The 22,720-nt window shown below is 42.1% G+C and overlaps 3 protein-coding genes and 1 long non-coding RNA gene across 4 annotated transcripts; all 4 read left to right on the plus strand.

Moving 5' to 3' along the window:
* Nucleotides 1-454: 454 nt before the first annotated feature.
* Nucleotides 455-5,277, plus strand: prr14 (proline rich 14; the record flags this gene model as incomplete). The annotated part of the gene is made up of 5 exons (XM_084448450.1): nucleotides 455-1,680; nucleotides 1,847-1,994; nucleotides 2,153-2,265; nucleotides 2,448-2,516; nucleotides 3,263-5,277. The coding sequence occupies 5 exons, from the start codon at nucleotides 455-457 to the stop codon at nucleotides 3,552-3,554; spliced, it is 1,848 nt and encodes a 615-aa protein (XP_084304576.1). The 3' UTR covers nucleotides 3,555-5,277.
* Nucleotides 5,278-10,563: 5,286 nt separating this feature from the next.
* Nucleotides 10,564-14,667, plus strand: rusf1 (RUS family member 1). The gene is made up of 14 exons (XM_084448928.1): nucleotides 10,564-10,910; nucleotides 11,003-11,080; nucleotides 11,325-11,439; nucleotides 11,523-11,568; nucleotides 12,090-12,122; nucleotides 12,223-12,328; nucleotides 12,576-12,677; nucleotides 12,785-12,855; nucleotides 13,029-13,213; nucleotides 13,373-13,430; nucleotides 13,536-13,600; nucleotides 13,682-13,828; nucleotides 13,976-14,041; nucleotides 14,252-14,667. The coding sequence occupies exons 1-14, from the start codon at nucleotides 10,764-10,766 to the stop codon at nucleotides 14,335-14,337; spliced, it is 1,305 nt and encodes a 434-aa protein (XP_084305054.1). The 5' UTR covers nucleotides 10,564-10,763; the 3' UTR covers nucleotides 14,338-14,667.
* Nucleotides 14,668-16,780: 2,113 nt separating this feature from the next.
* Nucleotides 16,781-18,199, plus strand: LOC311317828. The gene is made up of 3 exons (XR_014630771.1): nucleotides 16,781-16,876; nucleotides 17,058-17,182; nucleotides 17,958-18,199. It is a non-coding gene; the product is annotated as an uncharacterized lncRNA (long non-coding RNA).
* A 501-nt stretch (nucleotides 18,200-18,700) lies between these two features.
* LOC311317819 (gypsy retrotransposon integrase-like protein 1) lies at nucleotides 18,701-22,212 on the plus strand. Its single transcript, XM_084448942.1, has 10 exons — nucleotides 18,701-18,739; nucleotides 18,885-19,065; nucleotides 19,384-19,486; nucleotides 19,635-19,667; nucleotides 19,760-19,822; nucleotides 19,947-20,180; nucleotides 20,330-20,436; nucleotides 20,526-20,691; nucleotides 20,826-20,895; nucleotides 21,987-22,212. Exons 4-10 carry the CDS (start codon nucleotides 19,638-19,640, stop codon nucleotides 22,064-22,066), a joined length of 750 nt encoding a protein of 249 aa, XP_084305068.1. The 5' UTR covers nucleotides 18,701-18,739; nucleotides 18,885-19,065; nucleotides 19,384-19,486; nucleotides 19,635-19,637; the 3' UTR covers nucleotides 22,067-22,212.
* Nucleotides 22,213-22,720: the final 508 nt, after the last annotated feature.

Consider the following 22,720-nt stretch of genomic DNA (forward strand, 5'->3'; position numbering starts at 1 on the left):
GTTGGCATTATTAGAGCACAAGGAGCATATGGAAACCGTCGGGCCGAGGACGTCAAATAAACGGGAGGGCGCTAAACCCCAGCGTCTTCAGAGCTTGAAGTGGCCTACCCAGAATTACAGTAGCGCCATCACGGACCTGAAAGTGACTCAAGAGCCCGTTGAGATGAGCGCGCCTGTGACCGAGGGCTCGAGAGAGACAGGAAGCGGACGAAAGGGTCGCAAGGGCAAGCAAAGCGCATCTCTCGCAAAAAGGGTGACGTCAAGTGCGATTGGGCCCGGAGACGCCGCAGATGATCTCTGCATCGGCAGTTTGTCTGAAGGCAATTCAAGAAGCACTAGAAAAAGGTATAAGATCACCGATGGCCAGGATTGTTTTTCAAGCACCAAAAGGCTTAAGGAAAAAAGCGGGACTTGTTTCAGCCACAGTGAATCAGACTCTAATACCGCAGGTGATATGGAGCTGGAGACTACCGTGACGGCGTCTATGGTGAAAGCAAACCTGAACGACCAGGCCCCTGAAGGCCTTGTCCGGCACTCGGACACCAAGGGGCATCCGAGAACATCCGACATTCAGAAAAAAGGTTCTGTTAAGAAGAGAAAAGTCGACGATGTCATGGAATCGTATCAGAATCGAAGGAAGTGTGGGAAGTCCAATCATCAGCCTGACCTAGCACTAGTTGGAGATGAGAGAAGCATGACTTTACCCCCTGGTGCTGATCCTGAACCGTCAGTCCAACTGAATGAGCGTGAAGTTGAAGGGCTTGTGGATAATCAAGGAAATGACAGTAAGGAGAGGGTAGAAGAGGTGTTCTCCTGCTACGCCCAGAACAAGACTGGAGATGAGATGGTGGGGGAGGAACAAGAGGAGAAGTGCACTGAACTGTTTGGCGTCAAAGGAGCTGCTGAAATAAGGCACTGTACGAGGGAGTTGAGAAAGAAGCCAAGGAAAGCTGAGAACCAAAAGAGGAGGCGCAAGGCTTTGGCTGTGAGTAGAGGCCAAGAAGAAAAGGAGGAGGAGAAGGAGGTGGAGGAGAAGGAGGTGGAGCACGGAATGCCAGGTGAGCAGGTGGACTTGGCTAGAGTTGGTGTGGGTTCCTCAGATGACCTCAGCAGGCATCTTCAGCGGAGCCACTCCTGCCCGGAGATCCCCTCCCTCCGCCACCACGACTCCCCCTGGAGCGCGACCTGGCTCTCCCCGCACCGCGGCAGGGCCCTCGCCCCCCCACACCGCCACCAGTCGCCCTCCGTTCCCCCCGCCGCGCACTTTCCTAAATCGTTCAGGCGCGCCCGCCGACACACCGTCTGCAGTGTGGAAGTGGAGCGAGAGATCCCCCCTCTGTGTCTCCGTAAGGAGGTGTATCCCACCAGGAGATCCAGTCCCTGCTACGGCAAGGCCGACCTCTTGTCTCCCCGCGCTCCCGTCTCCCCGTCCTCTTTCTCGGCCCAGGCCTCGTGTTTCATGTCCAGCCCCCTGGCCTTCCTCTCCAAGAAGACGGACAGAAGAGGCGTGGCTGCCGGCGTCGGTGCTTGCAATTATGTCGCGTCCTCTTCTTCTTCCCCCAGCGTTTTCACCAGCCCCTCCTCGCCGTCATGCTCGTCCGCGTGGCGTCCGTTTCCTGGAACCCCTCCCTGCGGCCACCCAAGGTCGGACATATCTTCACCTCTGACCTCCCTATGCAGGTAAGAGAATGGTCTGTTTTTGATATTGACACCATATTATAATAATTTCAGCACTGAGATTGTCTCCCAATGAAAAGTGCTTTATGAATAAAATGAATCGTTATATATAATGTTTATGTATTTTTTTGTTCATATCTTAATGCGTTCTACCTTTTATTTTCTCAAGTGCACTGTCACAGATTCCCTTGGAGGGGGAGAATGAGGCGAGGCAGCAGAGTGAGGAGGAGTTCGGGGAGGATAACAGCTGCTCCAGTCAAGACTTTGAATCCATGGTGATGAGAGAGGAGAAAGCTTTGTCCGATTCTGAAATCAAGGTATTTTATGCAAACTAAAGAACCAGTGAGGAAGATCTCACGTGCAACTGTTGTTTGTATTGCGTAATCATCTTGATCCCCATTGTGACCAAAATACAACCATGTGGTGACGTTCAGATGGAATTTCTAATGAATTGTAATTGCGTTCTTCGTGGCAGACGAGGAGCAGCAAGCATGAGAAACAGGGAAAGGTGTCGTCCATTCGGATCCGCAGATCGATACCCAAACCTCAGAACAACCTCACGCCCATGGGTTTACCCAGGACTGTCAGGTAACGTAGGAGTTATATAACTGACATTGAACTGGTCAATACAGTATGCTTCTCCAGTGTATAGCCTGGACATGTGTTGTACATTGATGCTCTATCTGCTTGTTTTAGCGGTCTTTGAAGGTATTGGTTAAGTAAGGTTTCAGTACCCACTGATAATGATCACATGTGTCTTTCTATAACAGGCTGAAAAAGAAGGAGTTCAGTTTGGAAGAGATCTACACCAACAAGAACTTCAACAAGCCCCCTGAGGGGTGAGATTATTAATTGACCTAGTACAATACATGTCTGTCTGTCTGTCTCTGAAACGGACCAGGGGTCCAGGGGTCCCCCTGAGCCCCCCAGTGAAGACCCTGTGTCTCTATCCCCAAACCCCCCCCCATTGACGATGAATGGAGATGAACGGGCGTCTGTGTTCAGGCGACGGTGACACTCCCCTCGTATTACTGCTACCCTGAGCTTACTGCCAGTCCAAACCACATATCTCTGACCTTGGCACGTCGCGATATGGCTGTTTTAATCTTGTGCTCACAGAACACCTTCAGAATCAGAAAGGGGTCTATTGCCAGGTATGATTTTCAGATACTAGGAATTTTCTTAGGTCTGTAGGTGCACACTATAAACAAGAGTGTGCACACTATAAACAGAGTGCAAGGACAAGACAGGACAGTGCAAAATACGAGTAGCAAATACAATTAATAGAATACTATATACAGTGCAATCTACAATGATGTACAAAATAAGTGTCTGTGGCCGCTCGGCACGTGCCTGCAACGTCCTCTGGCGGCTAGGCCCGGTTCGTGAGATGATCGCGGACACCCTCAATAGACGCGACCGTAGACGCACAATCTGTCATTAGAAATAGATCATATAATCATGCTCTTTTTCACATACAATACAACTGTACAATGCAAATGTACAGTACAAATGTTCAATACGTCGTCGCGTTGACTCACTTTCCGTTTGCCTGTCATTCACATCTCTCTTTCTCTGATCTCAGCCGACTGGAAACCATATTTGAGGTGCCACTGAATCGACGGAATGGTTCCCAGTCCCTCATTGGTCTGAAGCGTATGAAGCGTTATATGGAGTTTCCAGAGGTGGGAGGGACCAGAAAGCCTAGAAAGTCTCTTGTCGGTGCTGGGAAGGTTGGGATCAGCAGGCCACGACGAGGGGGCTACCCCAACTCGAAAGATGACCCCTCCCTCAGCTCACAAGAGCTTGACTCACTACTTTGCTCCAAGCTTGACCAACTGGACTACTGGTTGGCTTTTGACCAGGAAACCCCCTGACAAACATCTACCAAGTATTGGTGGCATACTCCCATTTTGTAAACGATTGCCTTTCACCTGACATGAAGCACTTCATCTTCTTGAACTTTTTATTTTATTTTTCTACCATTAGTGCAGCTTATTTATTAGCGGTTTATCGCTATTAAATGGGTTGTTGAAGGATTATGTATTTCCCTGTGTAACAGTTGAAATGTGAAATATATAATACATTTGAATGTTTATTGCCTTTTTCATAATTGACTTGTGATATAACTGTGTACAACTGCTACTGTTGTAAATTTTTGCTTTCAGCATGTGGGGTAAGCATGTAATCCACACCCTCACACGCTCTTATCTGAGCTGCCTTAGCCTCTTACTTGATTATTTGAATCATTTTGAGACCCACCTCTTTGTTCTCTCAATCCTACCTTGGGGTTAAAGTAAGATTGTGAGAGCCTAACGAGCCCAGTGTCATTTCAAAGTCTCAATTAATCAATCAATCAGAAGAACGGTTAGGCTGCACTGTGCATTTTGAGTTGGAACTCTGCCCTTGTATATCCATAATCACATTGCATCCACATTTTACTCTATTTTCACCTTCTTTCAAAATACCTTTGAGGGAAATTCATTCTTCCGAGCTACAAACGTTAACAAAGCCATCCATTGTACAGCCAGTATTATAGTAAAGTGATTCTGTGCAACCAGTTTTGTTGAGTTATGCTTTCAGATGGCAGCTATTTTATCAAAAAATGTTAAATATCTGTTGGGGGTCATCTTTGTGCAGTCTCTTGCCATTTACAGCCTTAATGTCTTTGTGTGTGTGTGCGTGTGTGCGTACGCACATGTAATTATATAACTGCCACTGCCCGTCCATTTACATTGTGTACAAGTTAAATTTTCTTATTGTTTCATTCAGCTCAGGGTAAGAACTAAAGCAAGACAAATAATTTAATAATTTGGGCAACAATGTAATGGGCAATAATGTTTCTCCTGCTACATTTTTATGCTGTATGGAAAAGTATTCTGTAATGTTTTCCAGTTTAATGTCTGTTTGTATCAACATTTTGTTATAGCCAGGGGAGGACTTTATAATAAACATGTTTGATTATATTAAAGAGGGTGGAGGTCGGGGTAAGTAGCATAGAGATTAATGTACAGCAGGTTCTTTTTTTATTTAATACAAACAACAATAACATGCAAAGTAATACAAGATCATTTTTTAAACTTGATGTGGTGATAATAATGCACGCAAAACAAAGACGGTGTTAATGTTGGTATATTTGTGGCCAAAGGCAGTGTTCTCCGTTACTGTTCAACAATCCCTGTTTTAGTGTAGGCTACCTGTCTAGTGCACAATGACTGGATCACTTTAACGTTCATATTGGAGGCTCAGTCCTTAGTGTAATGCCAACTACAGTAGCATCCCTGTCACACTTTCAGTTAGCTGACAGATGGAGTTGGATAGTGTTGCCACTATCAAAATTAATTTTCTCAACATTTGCAAGAATAATACTTTTATTTAATCATGATGGCAAAGATTTTGGTGATAACTTGAAGCTTGAGGCTTCCAATAGTTATGCTTCCAAAAATCCATCTCTCGGTAGATTGATAAAAAGTGGCTTGGGATGCCAGTTCAGACTAGAAATTGGAGCTTTAGCTTTGTCACACATAAAGTACAGTATGTTCATATATAAGTACATATATTCATATTACATTTCGTAAATGACTAACTTGACCGTGTCAAATCCGATGTATCTACATGGCAATGTTTTGAATTAATGTTTCTGTGTAAAGTGTTGAGATTGTTATTTCTGCTGGCTTTAATATATATTTGACCTATTTACCGCATATTAGTTAAGCTGCTCAATAAATTCTATTATCAAAACATGGTTATTGTTTGACATCTTTACACCTCTTCGTGAATGAAAATTAATATAAAGTTTACATTTCTGAAATTCTTGGGTAGTATCTTCATTAAGTTGAAGCTGCATTATGTAAGATTTTAAACATTGAAATATTGCCATATATATGATAAATAAAGAGGGATAAGTGATTGAGCACCTCTGTGAAATCCACATCTTTGTTAGACTGCTGTTTGGCTCTGTTACAGCAATTATAATACCATAATTTGGTGTAGGGTTGACAGAACATTCAAGAAAAAGAAGCTTGGAGGCATGGCCATACCTTGTTCAAAGTGTGTTCATAAGATCTAATCAGCAACATGGGGCATTCTTCTATGGCCTTATGGGTAGGCCTATGCACACAAACAAACAAACCGAGAGATGGAAGTAGACTGCAGCTTATACTATGTACAGTTACACACTTATACTGCAGCTTTAAAGCAGTGATATCATTGGAGCTAAACAGCTCAGAGCTGGAGATAAAAAGCTCAAATGAGTCATGGATCAAATGAGTCATGGATAAGGAGAAGGTATGAAACCCATACCACGGTGTCACCAGTCTTTTCAGAGTGAGTCTCTTGGGAACTTGAGTCCGTTGAGTCAAACAATTACTCGCTTTTTCCACCTCCAGCAGTTCTAGCAGTATCCAATCAGTGTGCTGCTCTATCCAACGTTCCGGAGACACTGCACATTCATCCTGGACTTCCACGAGACTGGATCAGTCAATTAAAGTCACTAGATATGAACCTAGTACCACAAGCGCGAAGATGAGGATCAGTAAGGCCCAGCACACCACAATGGAAATAGTGGCAAACTTGCATGCCTTAACAGAATAAAGCTGAGCCCTCTTGGGATCTTTCTCCACTGTTCTTGCCGTCCGAGCCTGTCATAAGGGATGGAGATTGTTTATTGTTTCGATAAAGAACATATTCAATCATGAGTTATACATGGAAAGACATGTTGACTGCCAAAGACATTCAATCAGTGTTTTGTACACAAGAGTAAGGTGGCAGAAGACAATTTTGCTCAGCGGTCTTTAGAAAAAAGGAGAGAACTAAAAGGTACCTTGACAGAGTTAATCAATGCTGCAATGCCAAAACAAGACAATCCACAGATGATGCTACAGATGGCCACTTTCCTGCGGTCCTGGTCCCTGAGACAGGAGGGGACTGCATGGCCGCAGCAGGTCGGGTTACCTGTGTGGTCAGAGATCTCATTCAGTGCCTCTTCCTCGTCCCTCACTTGAGAAAACTGGGGTGGGGACTCCATTCCTGAGGGAACAGGTTGGTGAAGGGGAAAGACAAAGCTAAGGCTTATAGGTTGTAATGTGAACCAGACAGAAGCTGAAGCATATTTCATATAATACATTAAAAATGGCTGATACAGCATAGACCTTTCTGATGCAATAGGGCTTTCGGTTGGTTTTAAGATGGCCTAATGATCTGTCACAGTACTTCCCACACAAGAACAGAAAGTGGATTCTGGTGCGGCATGGTATGTGTTGTGGTGTATTGTGTCTTATATATTGAATGGGAGCCGGAAGAACAGGTATAAAGGCACTGTAAGTAATATTGCCTATGTGTTGACAACTGTCATGGTGAGGGGACATTTAATGCACATTTGACACTAAAATAATAATTTTGATCTTCCACTTGCTTCTTAATGTAGAACTAGGCACCTGACTGACTATCTAGAACATAGTGAACACAAAATAGTGTACATAGAATATCTAGTGTACATAACATTACCACATGCAAATGTCAATACCCCCCCCCCAGCTAATAGTATGTATAACACATACAACACCCCCCCATTTATTAATATTCATGTAATCCATCCAGACCGGTATCTATCTTAACTTCATCTGTATACTGTATAGAAATAGTACTTATTGTGTAATTTGTTAATTAAATATTGAAGTTTATCTGTATTGAGCATAATCTTGGAGTCGGCAGCAACATTTCACTGTAACTGTACATGTACATGTAATGAAGAAGAATGTAGGACAGGAAACATGACTCAAGTTGACACCAAAAAGCCTTGCAAACCCACATCCTTTAATTTTGATGTAATACATCAAGGTTTGATACTTAGTTTTGTTAGTTACACTGGGTGTCAGTCAGATCAAGAGATCGTGAGATCCAGTTTATGGATCATGTTGCATACCTCACAATAAAATACAGACAGTATGGGAGACAGACTATATGAATTCAAGTTAAAACAGACTGCACAGTTCTGTTTCCATATGGTCTTGCAGAGTATAAGGAATCATAAACAAATAATACACCCATATAAATAATCCTACTGTATTATAACTTCTAATACCACATAAGATTTTTTACTTACAAACTGTATGTCTCCAGACTTGATTGAGAGTTGAGTTACTTTGAATGTCCCCGTCCACCCTCTGCTCAAACAATAACTATAATGTAATGGAATGTAATTATCACTGAAGCCGATCTACTACTGACATGGCTGATGTTGACTTGTTGTACCTAGACATGTTTTCCTATTTGTTCAGTGGTCGCAGCTGACAGTTGTGGCTTCCTCCTTGATATATGAAGACCGAAGTATCCAAGACCAAGTGTTATTACTCAGAGGCGACTTTTCTTCTTCTTCCAATAGATTCAATTCACTTTTGAGAATGCTGTTTTAATGTGTTTCTATAGGTCCCCGGCTTTGGATCCCACGGCAGTGAGAGTTGGTGAATGACAGGGAGAGACTGAAACTCTTTCGTTTGTGAAACTTCCACACCCCAGTACTATTCACACCTTCCCCCTCCCTCTCTGTACTCCTCCCCCTTTCCTCCTCTCTCTCTCTCTCTCTCTCTCTCTCTCTCTCTCTCTCTCTCTCTCTGTGTTTGTGATAATGTGCTTCTCTCTGCAATGCCTTACAACATTCCTGAGGAACTTGTATAGGTCTGAGTCAAGACTTGTCTTGGCTTGAGGCAATGAGTCAGACAGCATAGTATAGGCCTACTTGACTTCTGGCAAGTCTGCATGTATTTTCTCAACATCCCCAGTAGGCACTGGACATTAATACCACCAGTGTTGGTTCTCTCTCTCTCTCTCTCTCTCTCTCTCTCTCTCTCAATTCAGTTCAATTCTAAGGTTCTAAGGCTTTATTGGCATGGGAAACATTTACATTAAATGGTAACTTTTCAGTTTGCAGGGATACAGATTGACAGTCTTTATGGTGGCCGTGTTCCATTGTATGTGCTCATTAGTCATGATTTCAAAATGTTTTTGGGTGTTTGTAATCTATGGGAATCTGATGTCCTGGTACAGTTGGCAGGTAGTTAAAAAGTGAAGCTTGGTTTCCACCTGTTTTTGTGCTTTTAAGACTGCCAGAGTCACCCCCCTCCTGAAGAAACCATCTCTCGACCCCTCTGATGTCAAAAACTACAGACTGGTTTTCCTTCTATCCTTTCTATCTAAAACACTTGCACGTGCTATCTTTAACCACCTATCTTCATACCTCGACCAGAACTCCTAGACCCCCACCAGTCTAGGTTCAAGGCTGGCCACTCGACAGAGACCGCCCTCCTTGCAGTGATGGAGTCACTCCATGCCGCGAGAGACCTGTCAGCAGCATTTGCTACGGTAGACCACCAGATCCTTATCTCCACCCTCAAGGAGAAAGGCGTCACTGGCTCTGCATGTTCCCTGTTTACATCCTACCTGACGGGCCGCTCCTACCAGGTGACATGGAGAGGGTCGATGTCGGAACCACGTAGTCTGACTACAGGGGTTCCACAAGGGTCTGTCCTGGGTCCTCTCCTTTTTTCCCTCTACACTACATCTCTGGGCTCTGTCATTCGCTCGCATGGCTTCTCCTATCACTGCTATGCCGATGACACCCAACTGGTCCTGTCATTTCTCCCTTCTGATACACAAGTAGAGACACGCATAACTGGGTGCTTGGCTGACATCTCGGAGTGAATGACGACACATCACCTCAAGCTCAATCTGGTCAAGACTGAGCTGTACTGTAAAATGCAATTATTGTTAGTTGCGTTGGATAAAAGCGTCTGCTACATGACTGTAATGCTAAATGACAGATGTAATGTCATGTAATTTGGTTTAGTCTGGTGGGGTTTCTGTTTGGTGGCTCTGCTTGTGTTTGTGGACAGAGTCCCAGAACCAGCTGGCTGAGGGGGCATCTCTCTGCTGTCTCTCTGTAGCTGAGAGCTTTGCTATTAAGTGTGTCTGGGTCACTTTCCTTTAGGTAATTGTAAAATTTAAATGCTCTCTTTTAGATTTGTATAATTAGCAGGTATCGTCCTAATTGTGCTCTGCATGCATTGTTTGGTGTTTTTCGTTGGATGCGGAGAAAGGATTTGTAGAATTCTGCATGCAGAGTCTCAATTTGCTGCTTAACCCATTGGCCAAGTCTTGGTTGGCTGGTTCTATAACAGTCTAGTTTTTTTAGTCATTGATGTTCCTTTTGTTGGTGTAGAAAGCTCTTCTAGCCTGGTCTCTCAGGTCATTCACAGCTTTGTTGAAGTTTCCGGTCTCTCTCTCTCTCTCTTTGCAACATACAATGATTTATCTTTGGAGTCCATCTTCAAAGAAACGGATCCTGGTAACTGGATAACTTTGTGTTGAAACAAGCTCTCTCTGCTTTGCCTCTATTATGGGTTAACAGCCTGAACAACTTACACACCCTGAGTCAAGACCTATGGTGGGCTAACCGACTCCTGAGAGAATTTTTATCTCAGTCCTGGCCCAATGACTTTTTCCCAGACAAAGGGAATACCTGCTCACATTACTTGGCAGTGACGTCACACATACACGCACACACACACACACACGCTCGCTCACTCTCTCTCTCTCTCTCTCTCTCTCTCTCTCTCTCTCTCTCTCTCTCTCTCTCTCTCTCTCTCTCTCTCTCTCTCTCTCTCTCTCTCTCTATCGTAGCCAGGGTAGCGTATTTGTAAAATCGAATAACGTACAATAGCCTACAGTCATTCGGCTTGCCCGGGCTTATAAAACGTGGTTGCCTAACGTTTATTAGCCAATAGAAAAGCCAGAAAATTCTCTAGAGATGGCTCTGGTTTACGGGGTTGACGTGGTTCTGTCAGACACGGAAACAGAACGGAAATGCATGCAATTGTGAATGAAAACACGATGAAAACATGCTTTTCTCTGCACATCTCGTTAACCATACCCCAAACGGTGTAGCCTATTGATGATATTTTTGGAGCGATCATCAGGCAGTTGAATGGATAGGCTACTTATTTGATTTTGAAGTTGTGAAATTGACCAGGCATTCACACCTTTTACTTTATTGACATTAAGTTTAAAGCTGCGCGCGTGCAGTCCTTGACATGGAGAGGGAGAAAACCCAAATAATAGCAAAAGAGAGATATGGGTCTCTTCAGTCATGGAATTATCGGTTGAAAGATGGAGCCATGGAGAGGGAAAGAGAAGGCAGTGATGGAACAGCAGGGAATTCCATCATGGGAGTTTTCAAAGTGAGAATTAACCTTCAATGCATGTTGAGGAGCTATAGTGGCAAATGCACCATTTGTTCACGTTGCTTTTCCTCTCTGGCTTGGCTTTGCAGAGTGTCTTCCTGCCACAGGGATATCCAGAGAGTGTTAGTCGGGACTACCTGCATTATCAGTTCTGGGACACCGTGCAGGTAGGCATTTGGTGTGTGAGAACATGATGGATCATATTCTCTGCCCATCTTTCGCTGCAGGCTCAAAACCCACCTCTCCAAGAACGTTAAGTGCAATTATTGTAAGTTGCTTTGGTTAAAAGTGTCTGCTAAATGACTACAATGACTACTCTCTCCCCCTCTCTCTGACACACACACACACACACACACACACACACACACACACACACACACACACACACACACACACACACACACACAACAGGCCTTTGCCAGTTCTCTTTCAGGTACACTTGCCACTCAAGCTTCTTTGAGAGGTGTTGGTGTTGGAAACCAAGAAGCAACGGTTGCTGCTGCAACAATTACCTGGTTACTTCGAGGTGAATGCATTTGTAATGACACATTTGTTTTCTTACCCTTCCTGTCTGTCAAGGTATTTTATGAGTATCTCTGTCTACTGTAGATGGCACAGGAATGTTGGGAAGAATCCTCTTTGCTTGGCGTAAAGGGTGGGTATTTAATCAATATTTTATGCCTCTGATCTTACTCCATACCACCATCATGATATTCTCAAGACTCGAGATCTCTTTATTGCCATGTATATGTTTCACACATACTAGGAAGTTGACTAGGATTAAGGCATACATTGTAGACGACATGGGATAGGGTGCAGGACGGTATAGGACAGGACATGACACTGCGTCATCATTCATATAAATGGTAAATGGACTGTACTTATATAGCGCTTTTACACCTTAGCGGCACTCAAAGCGCGTTACAATGGCCTCTCATTCACCCATTTACACACACATTCACACACCAATGGCGGTAGCTGCCATGCAAGGTGCTAACCTGCTCATTGGGAGCAATTTGGGGTTAGGCGTCTTGCTCAAGGACACTTCGACATGTGGACAGTCGGAGCTGGGATTCGAACCACTGACCCTTCGATCATTGAACGACCCGCTCTACCAACTGAGCTACAGCAGCCCCATATACCATTCCACTCATACATTATTTTGTATGTTTTTAGGAGCAAATTGGATTCTGAGGCCAAAAAATGGAGGTACAGTTGACATCATTGAACATTCAAATGACCAATTGAATCAGTAAATGTTATTGAGTCGTATAAAATCTGAATCACCGGTTGTTGTTCTCCTCACCAGACTGTTTGCGGATGTTCTTAATGACATTGCCATGTTCATGGAAATTGTGGCTCCCAACTTTCCTACATGCTTCACTTTAATTGTGTGCACTGCCGGAGTATTCAAGGTATGTTTCAGTGTTTGTGTGATAAGAGATGGGCTTAGAGGGCTCAGATTAATAGGAAGGCATGTCATAACACGGTTGATGATGGGTTTGAGTCCAGTTCCAGTTTATCCCAGACAATGTTGTCATTTCAACTGTGAAATACATAAGAAAATTGTGTTTTGGCCTGCGACTCCCCTATGAGGTTGTGTTCTTGTATATATTTGTATGTCCACTGTACACCGAGATAAATGTGAAATCTCTTTCTCAGTCCATTGTAGGAGTTGCAGGAGGGGCCACCAGAGCTGCTCTAACTGTTCACCAAGCTCGCAGAGACAACATGGCCGACATATCTGCCAAAGATGGCAGCCAGGTGCTTTATACATATTTATCTTCTTGAAATACAGTAAGGTAACAGGCCCATGGCTCTCGCTGCCCTAACATGATTGTCTATGTTGGTGTTTATTGTCTTTTGTGCAGGAGACTTTGGTGAATCTGGCTGGACTTCTGATCAGTCTAGTCCTCATCCCTCTGGTCACTGATAATCCACTGTGAGTATTCTTACAGAATGAGCCTGTTTCTGTGTACGTTCAGAGTCATGACAGTGGTACATGCAGCGTCTCCTAATCGCACGATAAAACTGCTCAATACGTTTAATTCATTGGTACTGTTTCCAGCGACGGGTGAGATCTGTATCTTAGTCCCGACTGTCTCTGCTTGCCAGGTTGACGTTCATCCTCTTCTTCCTTTTCACTGCCCTCCACCTGTTTGCCAACTACAAAGCCGTGCGCTCCATTGTCATGGAAACCCTAAATGAAGCCCGGCTCGCCATTGTGCTCCGACAGTACCTGCGAGATAGACAGGTCCTTAGTCCTGTAGAGGCTAACCAGCAAGAGCCTGTATTTCTGGGTATGGCTGTCTTTTCTTTCCCATGCAAATCCATCTTTTCCCGTTCTGTTTCACCAATATTACACCATTTGAAACTATAGATACACCAGTTGTTGGCTTAAAAATGCAGGATTGGGGAAGGAATGGTTCCCATATTGTTTTAATTCCACTGTTTTTCAGAGTTCAGAAGAAGCGTACCAGTCAAACTCGGGGTGAGGCTTGGTGAACTTGTTCAAAGGTAAAACAAAATGAAAATGAATGGATTATTGAGTGTTGCCTTGTCTTCATTATGTTCAGTCTTTATTGTTTATTCCCAATGACAACTGTTCCATTTGTTGTTTAGCCCAGAGGAACTACAATTGGCTATGAAAAGCAATAATGAGCCATTCCTCATAGGAGTCAAACACGGTATGTATAATTTCTACATCTTTTTTGTAGATGATGTGGACATGTCAGATTGTTTTTGAACCTTGTTTTCCTCCCACACAGGCTGTGTGTGTGTTTGTTTGGGACCAGATGCATCAGTTTGTGATGAGATTAGGGCCATGTGCCAAGCGGTGTGTCTCAGCACTGTACTACACCCTAAATCACCACTAGAGGGGGCTCTCAAGCAGTTGGCCATGTCACAGAGCAAAGGTGAGCCCTTTTTGTTTTTTTTTCACATCAATTAATCATACTAACAGTTTTGAGGTGATGGAAATTCCCATTACATCATTCCATTACATGAATTTGCCTATATATATTTTAACACTTTCTGTTAATCCTCTTATATTCCCCTTCTAGACCATTGGGGACTCGTCTACGAGAGTCACAAGCTCATGGACCAAATTTTCCAACCATTCCTTAAAAGTAAGCTAAGCAACCTCAGTGAAGTTGAGCATAGTACATTTGAGCATCTGAAATGTGAAAACGTATCAGTTTTCTTGCCAAACCAGACTGTAAGAAAAGTAGTGCATGATGATCTCTGGCCTGTGTGTCATTTGCATGTGTCACTTTAATGCCTTTCAACTGTATGGTGTATGTGACTCAAAACATGTGCTGGTGCATGAAACTCTTTAGGCCTGGAGGAAGCTGGCTGGCAGATCAGTCGCACCCTACTGGACTGGGACGAGTGGAGGGTTGAATGGAAGATGAAGAGCAGTTGAAGTTGCCGGCGACAAAAAAATACATTTTGAAGATGCCTTTTTTAAGAGCTTCATTAGAAATTTCTTAAGAAAATAATGTCAATATTAACTTTTAGAACATGTTTAGGCTATTGTTTAATTTCATACAAAGTTCAATAAATGTAAGCATATGTCTCAGTCTTTATCTTGTCTTAACCCCAGCAAGTGACAAGGTCACAAGACTAAGATGTGCAGGGTATGCATGGTATGCACATAGCCAACAAAAAAGACTTAATCATTCCATTCAATTGTAAACTGGAATGAGGAATTGATTAGTGCTGATAAGATATTGTAAGGACAAGCGATAGCAAGAATGCCAATATACCTGTACCTGATACTGGTTATATATAGCGAAATAAACATTATATTCTATTCCCAAGTTCACGATTGGATCTGTCCTACCTACCCCCAGTCATGGGGGGCGGTAACGTGCCGTCAACAGTTTGGGAAAACGTAGAAGAAAATGGCCGTTCTACATCGTTCGATGCTGTATGTGAGGTCTGGGACAGAAAGTCATGCTACTGCCGAGAAAAGGCTTTCATAGTTTGAAAACCGTTTTCATTTCGTGAGTAAAGAAAGTATAATTCTAGAGACGGAAGAGTAGACAGTGAAAAGCGGTATTGAAGAAATGACGCAGTGACTGCGTAGCTGAGTGAGAGCTGAAATAGTAGGCTACGCAAAGAAATCCTCACTACGTCCAGAGCTAGCTAGGTTCACTATGCACTTATTTCTGATGCAGTCAGACATGTAAAGTAAATTGTAATTTCGCTGATAGTGTCGCCCTCTTGAATTGCAGAGGCGAGAGAGTTGTTGAGTTGTTGACCGAAGAAGTAACTAGCAGTGGTAGGCTCTCATCAGAACCACGAAATGCAACAGCATCTGAGTATGTTGCCACTCATGATATTTTGAACTTCGCGTCGAGTCCCTTATGCACGCATATTAGCCTATATTACTCTTTCAAAGCGTGATGCTTTTCGTCTGTTGTTTATCTCTTCTTCTGAAACTACTCCAGATCACCCAAATCTCTACCAAATAAATTAGAATACCAAGAAGCGACACTAATATTTCTGTAACCGCCTGAACTGTAGCGGTACCGCCAATGGAATGAATCTGCCGAATTCTCAAGATGATTGATCCAGTTGACATTAAATTGAAGACTACAAGTCACAGACTTCAAAACCGAAAACAGTGTTCAGCAGTAAATTGTCATAACTATCCAACTACATGTCCAGAGCTTGCCTTTCACCGGTTCCCCAAAGATCCTGACAGGTATTTTTTATTTTTTACTTAACAAAAGTGTAGAAATTAAAGTTTGACTTCATAATTTCTTGCCTGTCTTTTAACAAATGATAGGCTTTAACAGGTTTTTGTAGAAAAATATCAGTGATTGCCTTTTATATAAGACTACAGATAATTAGTTCGTTAAACTAGACAAAAAGTCCCTTAATTATATGGTAATATTATACGTTATAGATGTTCTTGTAAATTACATGTTAATGTTGCCTAACTAATAGAGACCGGAAATGGCATGGACCTCCTGATTCAATACTATCCTGATACTAGGTGCTGTTTTGATCTATATATATAGATTCATTGCAATTGCAATTCAATATTATGATTTATAGCAATTTTATTAACACGACCATGTAAAACAGTTGTATCATACCTGTACAACTACAATAAGATAGTAAATTCACTCAGAGCTTTCCAAGTTTTATTTCAGCTTAACATGAACAAATTCTCAATATTAACGTTGAATATTATTTCTATCATTCTATCAAGTTTTACTTTGGGCCAAATTCCCAACATAGACTCAACATAGTCTCACAGGGCAGCCAGGAAATAGAGAAAATAAATAAAAATGTGTCCTGTTATTGTCATTTGTATTATGCTAGCTTGCGGGACCTGCAAATAATGTCAGCCTTTAATGCCAGGTAAACAAACGCAGGTATTCAGGAGGTATTCAGATGGGGGCGGGATTATTATAATATGTCCCCGACTGTGATGTAATTTGACACGGGAGATTTGAATGGCTTGCTGCGACGGATTTTTTTTTCTAATGTTTTCATTTCGGCTGACCACAACAAAATGACTGGGTTGTTTCACTTCATACTTTGTGTGTTAGTAGGCCCATCAGAGACTCAAATGTATATGCAAAAACAATGAAAAGGTTAGTTTTGCAAACGTGGAGCCCTTTAATTATAATACCTATAGTATTGCAGAAAAAGTCTAACATTAACATTAAGACATGATATGTAAACATGCTATCTTAATCAGATAAACATAGGGCAGTTCAATAAAACATGTGGGCTAATATTATTCCAAAATAGGTTTAAACATGCAAACAGTTTATATTGAGTTGTCATATACTTATATGACCTATGTTTTCCAGGTGTTCCAGGTGGGTGCTTAACCTGGGAAATGCCAGCCTCACGGAGATAGGCTCTGAGAAGCTTCATGAGATCTACAGGGTTTGCAGTGCCCATTTTCACCCGAGCCAGTTCAGGAGGCCAGTGGATGTGTATGTATAAACAGATTCAGATATTGTCACAGAAGTTAAAAACATGTTGAGAATGTTTGGAATAACAACATTCTCATGTTTTTATATTGCTAAACATTACAGACTCATTTGAAAATTAAAAATGTTATTTAAAAAAATATTTTTTATTTATTTAGAGTACATGTCATTTATTGTCTTGCAGTCATTCTGGGTTGAATTGGGATGCAGTGCCAACTATAGTTAATGCCCCAAATCCACCACCCTCACTGGACTTGGAGTCTAAGAAAAAGCCACCCAAAAAGCGCCAGGAGTTAACACCAAAGAAAGGTAATGCTGTTATTGTATAATGTTAGTGATGTTTACATTATTATTTTGTTAATGACATTATCCATTTTAGAAATGGCAGTCTTATTGTCCCTTTTTAAATCATTTTAATTAATTGAACTTGCTTTCTAAACTCAGTGCATATAGCAATAACATAAGACTGGTACATTTAAAATGTGATGCCTAAATCTATTTGTATTCTCAAAATGACAATGGGCAAAGTAAGTATTCTGACCAGTTACACATTTCAGCTGAGATCAAACTCTGCTCTTGCCACTAGCTACAGTACCTGTATATAGATTTGAGTGAATGAATTGCAAATTGGCAATTTTATTTTCAGCAAGATGACACGTTAGCCTTACAGGAGTGGGGATTTTTTTTTTCCTATTTTTTATTCTGGTCACCTTACTATTTGGGTGATTTTCTAGATCTGTTTCTCCTGATCCGTCCTTGGTTCAATAATTGCATACATCATAAAAGTGAGATCGTATTCATGGGAATTACTGATTATTTATTATATTATTCAATAAAAGCAAGTGTCAACATGAAAAGGCCCAGCCGTCGTTCAATTCCCACCCTGCTGACAGCACAACACAGGCTGTGGTTGTTGCACAAAATAGCCTGAAATATTGCTACAGCAAGTTGCTGCTAATTGCTTTGATAAAATACAAATAAATAAATAAATACAAATTATATATATATGTGTGTGTGTGTTCTTAAACCTGTATGGTAGCCATATGAATAGCATGTTAAGCAGTTAGTCTGTGCCCTTTCCTAGTCTCCACCATGGTTGGCTGTTCTGCATGGGGATGCTCCAGTCGCTCGGAGAAAGGAGTACGGATGTACGGTTTCCCCACGGACACAGAGAGGAGAAATAAATGGTTGGCTCAAGTCAGCAGGAGCAATTTTACTATCACTAAAGATTACAACAACAAAAAGCTATGTGAGGTAATCATATTACAACACTGCATTTGCCCTTTTTCACAAACAAAGACCACACATTTGGGAAGCTTAATCTTTATTAAAAATAAGGAACCGGGAAAGGCTTGCAAAACCCAGGAAGTTGACTCCGGGTGCAGGGTGAGGGTGCGGTCTCATCACAATGAGGCTCCATTGAATCACCTTGTGGAGAAAGGGCTTTAGACAAACCTATATAGGCTTGGACAGGAAACTGCCTTGGGAGATTGAGGTATGGTCTTTGTTTCCCAACTTAAGTTAAGGAACTTCATGGTTGTTTTTTAGTTGTTATGAGTATACATATCCAGTAAGTATAAGCTGCTCCCTAATGCTGTGCATTTAACCGTTATGGTATGTGGTAAACAAAACTGTGAGTTGTGTAAACTCAACTCTCTCTGCAGGAACATTTCGAGGCAGACCAGTTTGTCAAGACCAGAAAAGGCAAGACTAGGCTGATAGCAGATGCCATTCCCACCATCTTTGTGCATCGCCCTGTGGTCAGAAGCAGGAAGGCCCCCAGACCACGATCCACCCCTGGACCTGTGGCTGTAAATATAGAGCACATAGCTGCTTATCACAGCTATAGTGCTAAAGGTGACAGAGGTATAATAAGTATGAATTCTTAATCATTATAGTGATATTTTAATTGAAGCGATATAACATTAGTCAAAATTGTATATATATATATATATATATATATATATATATATATATATATTTTTTAAGTGTGCCATGTCTTCTACTTCAGTTCCAGAAGTTGAGGAAAGAAGGAAGGAGGAGGCAGGAGGAAGGGAGAGTGAGTGTGAAGGAGGCGAGGACGTGGCCGGTGAGGAAACACAGGGGGAGTTGACACCAGCGCAGCCAAGTTCGGCCACAGCCGCCAAACCTAAGGGACCAGAGCTGAACAAGACAACAAAAGACTACGCTGAGTGAGTAAACCTAACAACTCCACTGAAATGTGTGTGACATGCTGTTTGTCATTGTTTGAACATGTTTTGTGAAAGATTGATGAAGCACCATCAGAATACATAAAGTAGGAATAGCCTAAATAAAGCTAGCCCTTGAGCCAGATCCCGCCCCCCCCCCCCCCCCCCTAACTTAGAAACCACTAGCACATGATGCTAAGACAAGTTGAATTTCTAGACCACAACCTCTGCTTGCTTGCGCCAACTCTGTAGCTTGAACCTGTGTGGGCAAATAATTAACAGAAAAGGGGGACTAAATAGAGTCTTTTGTGTGTTTGTCAGATCCACAGATGAGTGTGGCACCTGGGTAATTGTGGTGGACAAATCAATCCAAAGGGTTGAATCCTTCCCACGTTTCTTCCACGGTGACTACTGCCTACCACATGTATGTTTTAATTAACATCTATAATCCAATCCATGGGGCATTCATACCTTTTTCTGATGCTTGCAATAATGCTTTGAGTAAAAAAAAAAAAATGTGCTGGATGTAAAGAGATATAAAAATTCTTTTTTAAATTTCTTTTTATTTGCAGAGTATGCGATGGGCAGGTGAAGATTATTCTCGGGTAAGTAGTTACATACCCACCAGAGGGGTATGACGTGGCTTTCATGTCATCTTCATCAGTAGTGAGTGAATACAGTGCCTCCCCATCTACAGGTAGAGACTGAGAACCTAGAGCTCCAAGATCAAAACGACCTCCCGCTTAAGCACATGATAGAGGTAAGGGGTTCATATCTGATCTGTCCCGCGCACATCGAATAGGAATTCTTACTCTTAGACAGCCATTGAACTATAACATTATTGATATGGCGTTCATTATTGATCGTTTAATATCTCCACCCAGGTCAAAGGGGCATGGGAGTGGCTGGGTGTGGATATCAGGGGGCCGATGCCCACAACACTGAATGGAAGCAAGTATATTCTGACCGTGACCGACTACTACTCCAAATGGGTCGAGGCCTTCCCCCTCAGAGTAAACACTCCACTGGAGGTGGCGAAGCATATCTGCGACATCATCTCCCACTTTGGCTTCCCTCTGAAAATCCTCTCTCGACTGCCCCGGTCGTTCATCGAAAAGGTGAAATCTTTGATCTCTTTGTCTCATATTCAATCTCTTTTTTTTCTGATGAAAATGACAGTAATTAACAAGAAGAACACCTGTCAAAATAAGGGTAAAATTACATCCAATACAATATTGAGTGAATGGTATTCAACTAAATGTTTCAGGTCAATGCAGTGTTGACAAACCAACTGAAGGACCTGTGTGTGCCACTTTTAATCTTTCACCGGCAAACTGGAACACTGGATCTCCACACACAGTCCTTGATTGACAGGTTTGTGATTCAACACTTTCCTTTTCTCGCTGAAAAGTCTGTTTTCACTTTTGTGAACACAATCTGCCTCTCACCTCACACCCCAACAGGATGCTGACTGATCTTCTGAAAGACCATGCACCTGACTGGGAGGTCTACCTGCCAGCCAAGGTTTTCGGTCTGTGCTTTCAAGAGCACTCCACAATCAAGGAGAGGCCTTTCTCCGTGCTGCACTGTAAAGGGCTACAGCCCGTCACTGCTCCCAGACCAGTGCCTGTAGGTTAAGCTGTTAATAGTTTTCACGTAGTTGTAGTTTACATGTAAATGTTGCACCTTGTGACGATGAACATCTTGATCTTGTATAAAGAGGCCTGAGGCCTTGTGTGTTCTGCTCCTTCTATCTTCTACAGTTCAGTGTTGAGGAGATCCAGGAGAGCACTTTTGTGATCCAGTTGAAACAAAAGGACACTGATGTTCACGGTGAGTTAAAGGAGTAGTAAAGGGAAAATGCATGTTTAGCCCTGTTTTAAGGTTACTTATGATCATATACAATGGTTCAGATCAAAATGTTGACAAAACTAGCACTTTTGAGAAAGTCTGATAATTGCTCTACCACCGTTTTGGTCATACAATGGATGTGGGTGGACATCTTGAAAAATCATTCAAAAAACATGTTAAACTCTCAATTTCAAAGACAAGAAACTCACCGAGGTGTTAGTTGGCGTTCTGACATATAATTCGCCATAAAGTAAGGTTCTAGTTCATCTGGAAAGGCTTTTTAAAATATTTAGCATAGAACTATTTAGTCTCAGCACATACGTGTGTAAACTTCCGCAAACTAGGTAGCCTAGCAACATAAGCAATGACCTAAACGGTGGTAGAGCAATTATCAGACTTTCTCAAAAGTGCTAGTTTTGTCAACGTTTTGATCTGAACCATTGTATATGATCATAAGTAACCTTAAAACAGGGCTAAACATGCATTTTCCCTTTACTACTCCTTTAAGAAGATACCGATCTAAATACCTAGATATGAATGAATGAGTTTTGAGAAGTTGTGTTTTTTAGGCTGTGTTGTGTTGTGTGCACGTCCACTTATCACTTGAGTCTGCCATAGATCTTAAGTGCATGGAGTATACATACATAAATATACTGAGGTTCAGTAATGTTGTACTTGATTTTCATTTATGCTATTTGGCTCACTTAAAGGTGCAGTATGTGGTTTGACTCAGAAGCACTTTGTTATATTTTGTGCAATTCTCATTTACATCCAATAGCAATTCTTATTACATCCCAACAAATAAAGTGCTATTAGACTAAAATGAAATAAATCTGTAATCTGTGGATGTAACAGGACTGTAATCAGTGTCCAATTGTTTTAGTTGCCAACTTGAAATGATTGCATAGCTTACCTACCTGTCAACCTACCTGCCTAGCGAGTGTCATTTGTTTTCCCCGTTTGGAGGAGTGGCTTTGGAGGGAGGCCTGAAGAGAGGGGCAGGGATTTTGTTGGTTGCATTTTTCAAAATCTTTCAGAATCACAAACTGCATACTGCACCTTTAATGTTGCAGGCCTGGCTGGTGAGGAATCGAAGAAGCAACTTTCAGGAGGAAACACACTTATGCAAGTGTCCTTCGTCGTCCAACAGTGAACTACTTGAACATACTCATACACTAGCTTCATTTTAAGGACTCATCAACCATGTGGATAAATGTATTTGACTATTCTGACATGTTCTTGATTACTTTTGTTGTTGTTGTTGTTGTTATCTGAAACACGGACATGTCTTTTTTTAGGCCTTGCCTGGTCGCATGTCAGGGGAGTTACTGTAGAAGACTGGGGTTGTGGGCTTTGTTTGTAAATAAATTACATCTGCCATTGTCTCCGTTGACCAGCTGTTACTTATCCGGTGATATTATTAAAATGCTCAAGCAGTGGTGGAATTGCCATGTTTGTAAATGTGACTAGAGGAGATTGTGTTTGTGTGTGTGTCAGTCATATAGGAGACAAAATGAAGAACTGAAAAGGGAAATGTATTAAGTTGGAGGAGGGAGGGACTGGTGGACTGAGTGAATGTGCAATTAATGGCTCCATCCAGTATCCTCACCACAGTGGTGCACTATGCGGTGTAGTTCACATACAGATACCTATACACACCTTTCACCCAGGATCTCTTGAAGCAAGGATTTGTAAATTATTGTGGTTTTGAAATACCTTTTACAGGCCAAGCATATGTTTTGAGTTACTAGAATATCTTTATTTGTACAAATGAAGTCAAATTATCAGTAAGATAGTATAGCTCCTT

Source organism: Borostomias antarcticus (genome assembly GCF_949987555.1).
Source record: "Borostomias antarcticus genome assembly, chromosome: 14".
Taxonomy (NCBI): Eukaryota; Metazoa; Chordata; class Actinopteri; order Stomiiformes; family Stomiidae; genus Borostomias; species Borostomias antarcticus.

What these genes read in the sequence shown, in the direction of transcription:
- rusf1 (XM_084448928.1), top strand. Translation starts at nt 10,764, where the DNA reads ATGGAGAGGGAGAAAACCCAAATAATAGCAAAAGAGAGATATGGGTCT. An exon ending in CTCTTTGCTTGGCGTAAAGG is followed by an intron (nt 11,569 to 12,089) that starts GTGGGTATTTAA and finishes GTATGTTTTTAG; the next exon opens with GAGCAAATTGGATTCTGAGG. An exon ending in GCACTGCCGGAGTATTCAAG is followed by an intron (nt 12,329 to 12,575) that starts GTATGTTTCAGT and finishes TCTCTTTCTCAG; the next exon opens with TCCATTGTAGGAGTTGCAGG.
- LOC311317819 (XM_084448942.1), top strand. Translation starts at nt 19,638, where the DNA reads ATGCGATGGGCAGGTGAAGATTATTCTCGG. An exon ending in CAGGTGAAGATTATTCTCGG is followed by an intron (nt 19,668 to 19,759) that starts GTAAGTAGTTAC and finishes CCCCATCTACAG; the next exon opens with GTAGAGACTGAGAACCTAGA. An exon ending in CGCTTAAGCACATGATAGAG is followed by an intron (nt 19,823 to 19,946) that starts GTAAGGGGTTCA and finishes ATCTCCACCCAG; the next exon opens with GTCAAAGGGGCATGGGAGTG.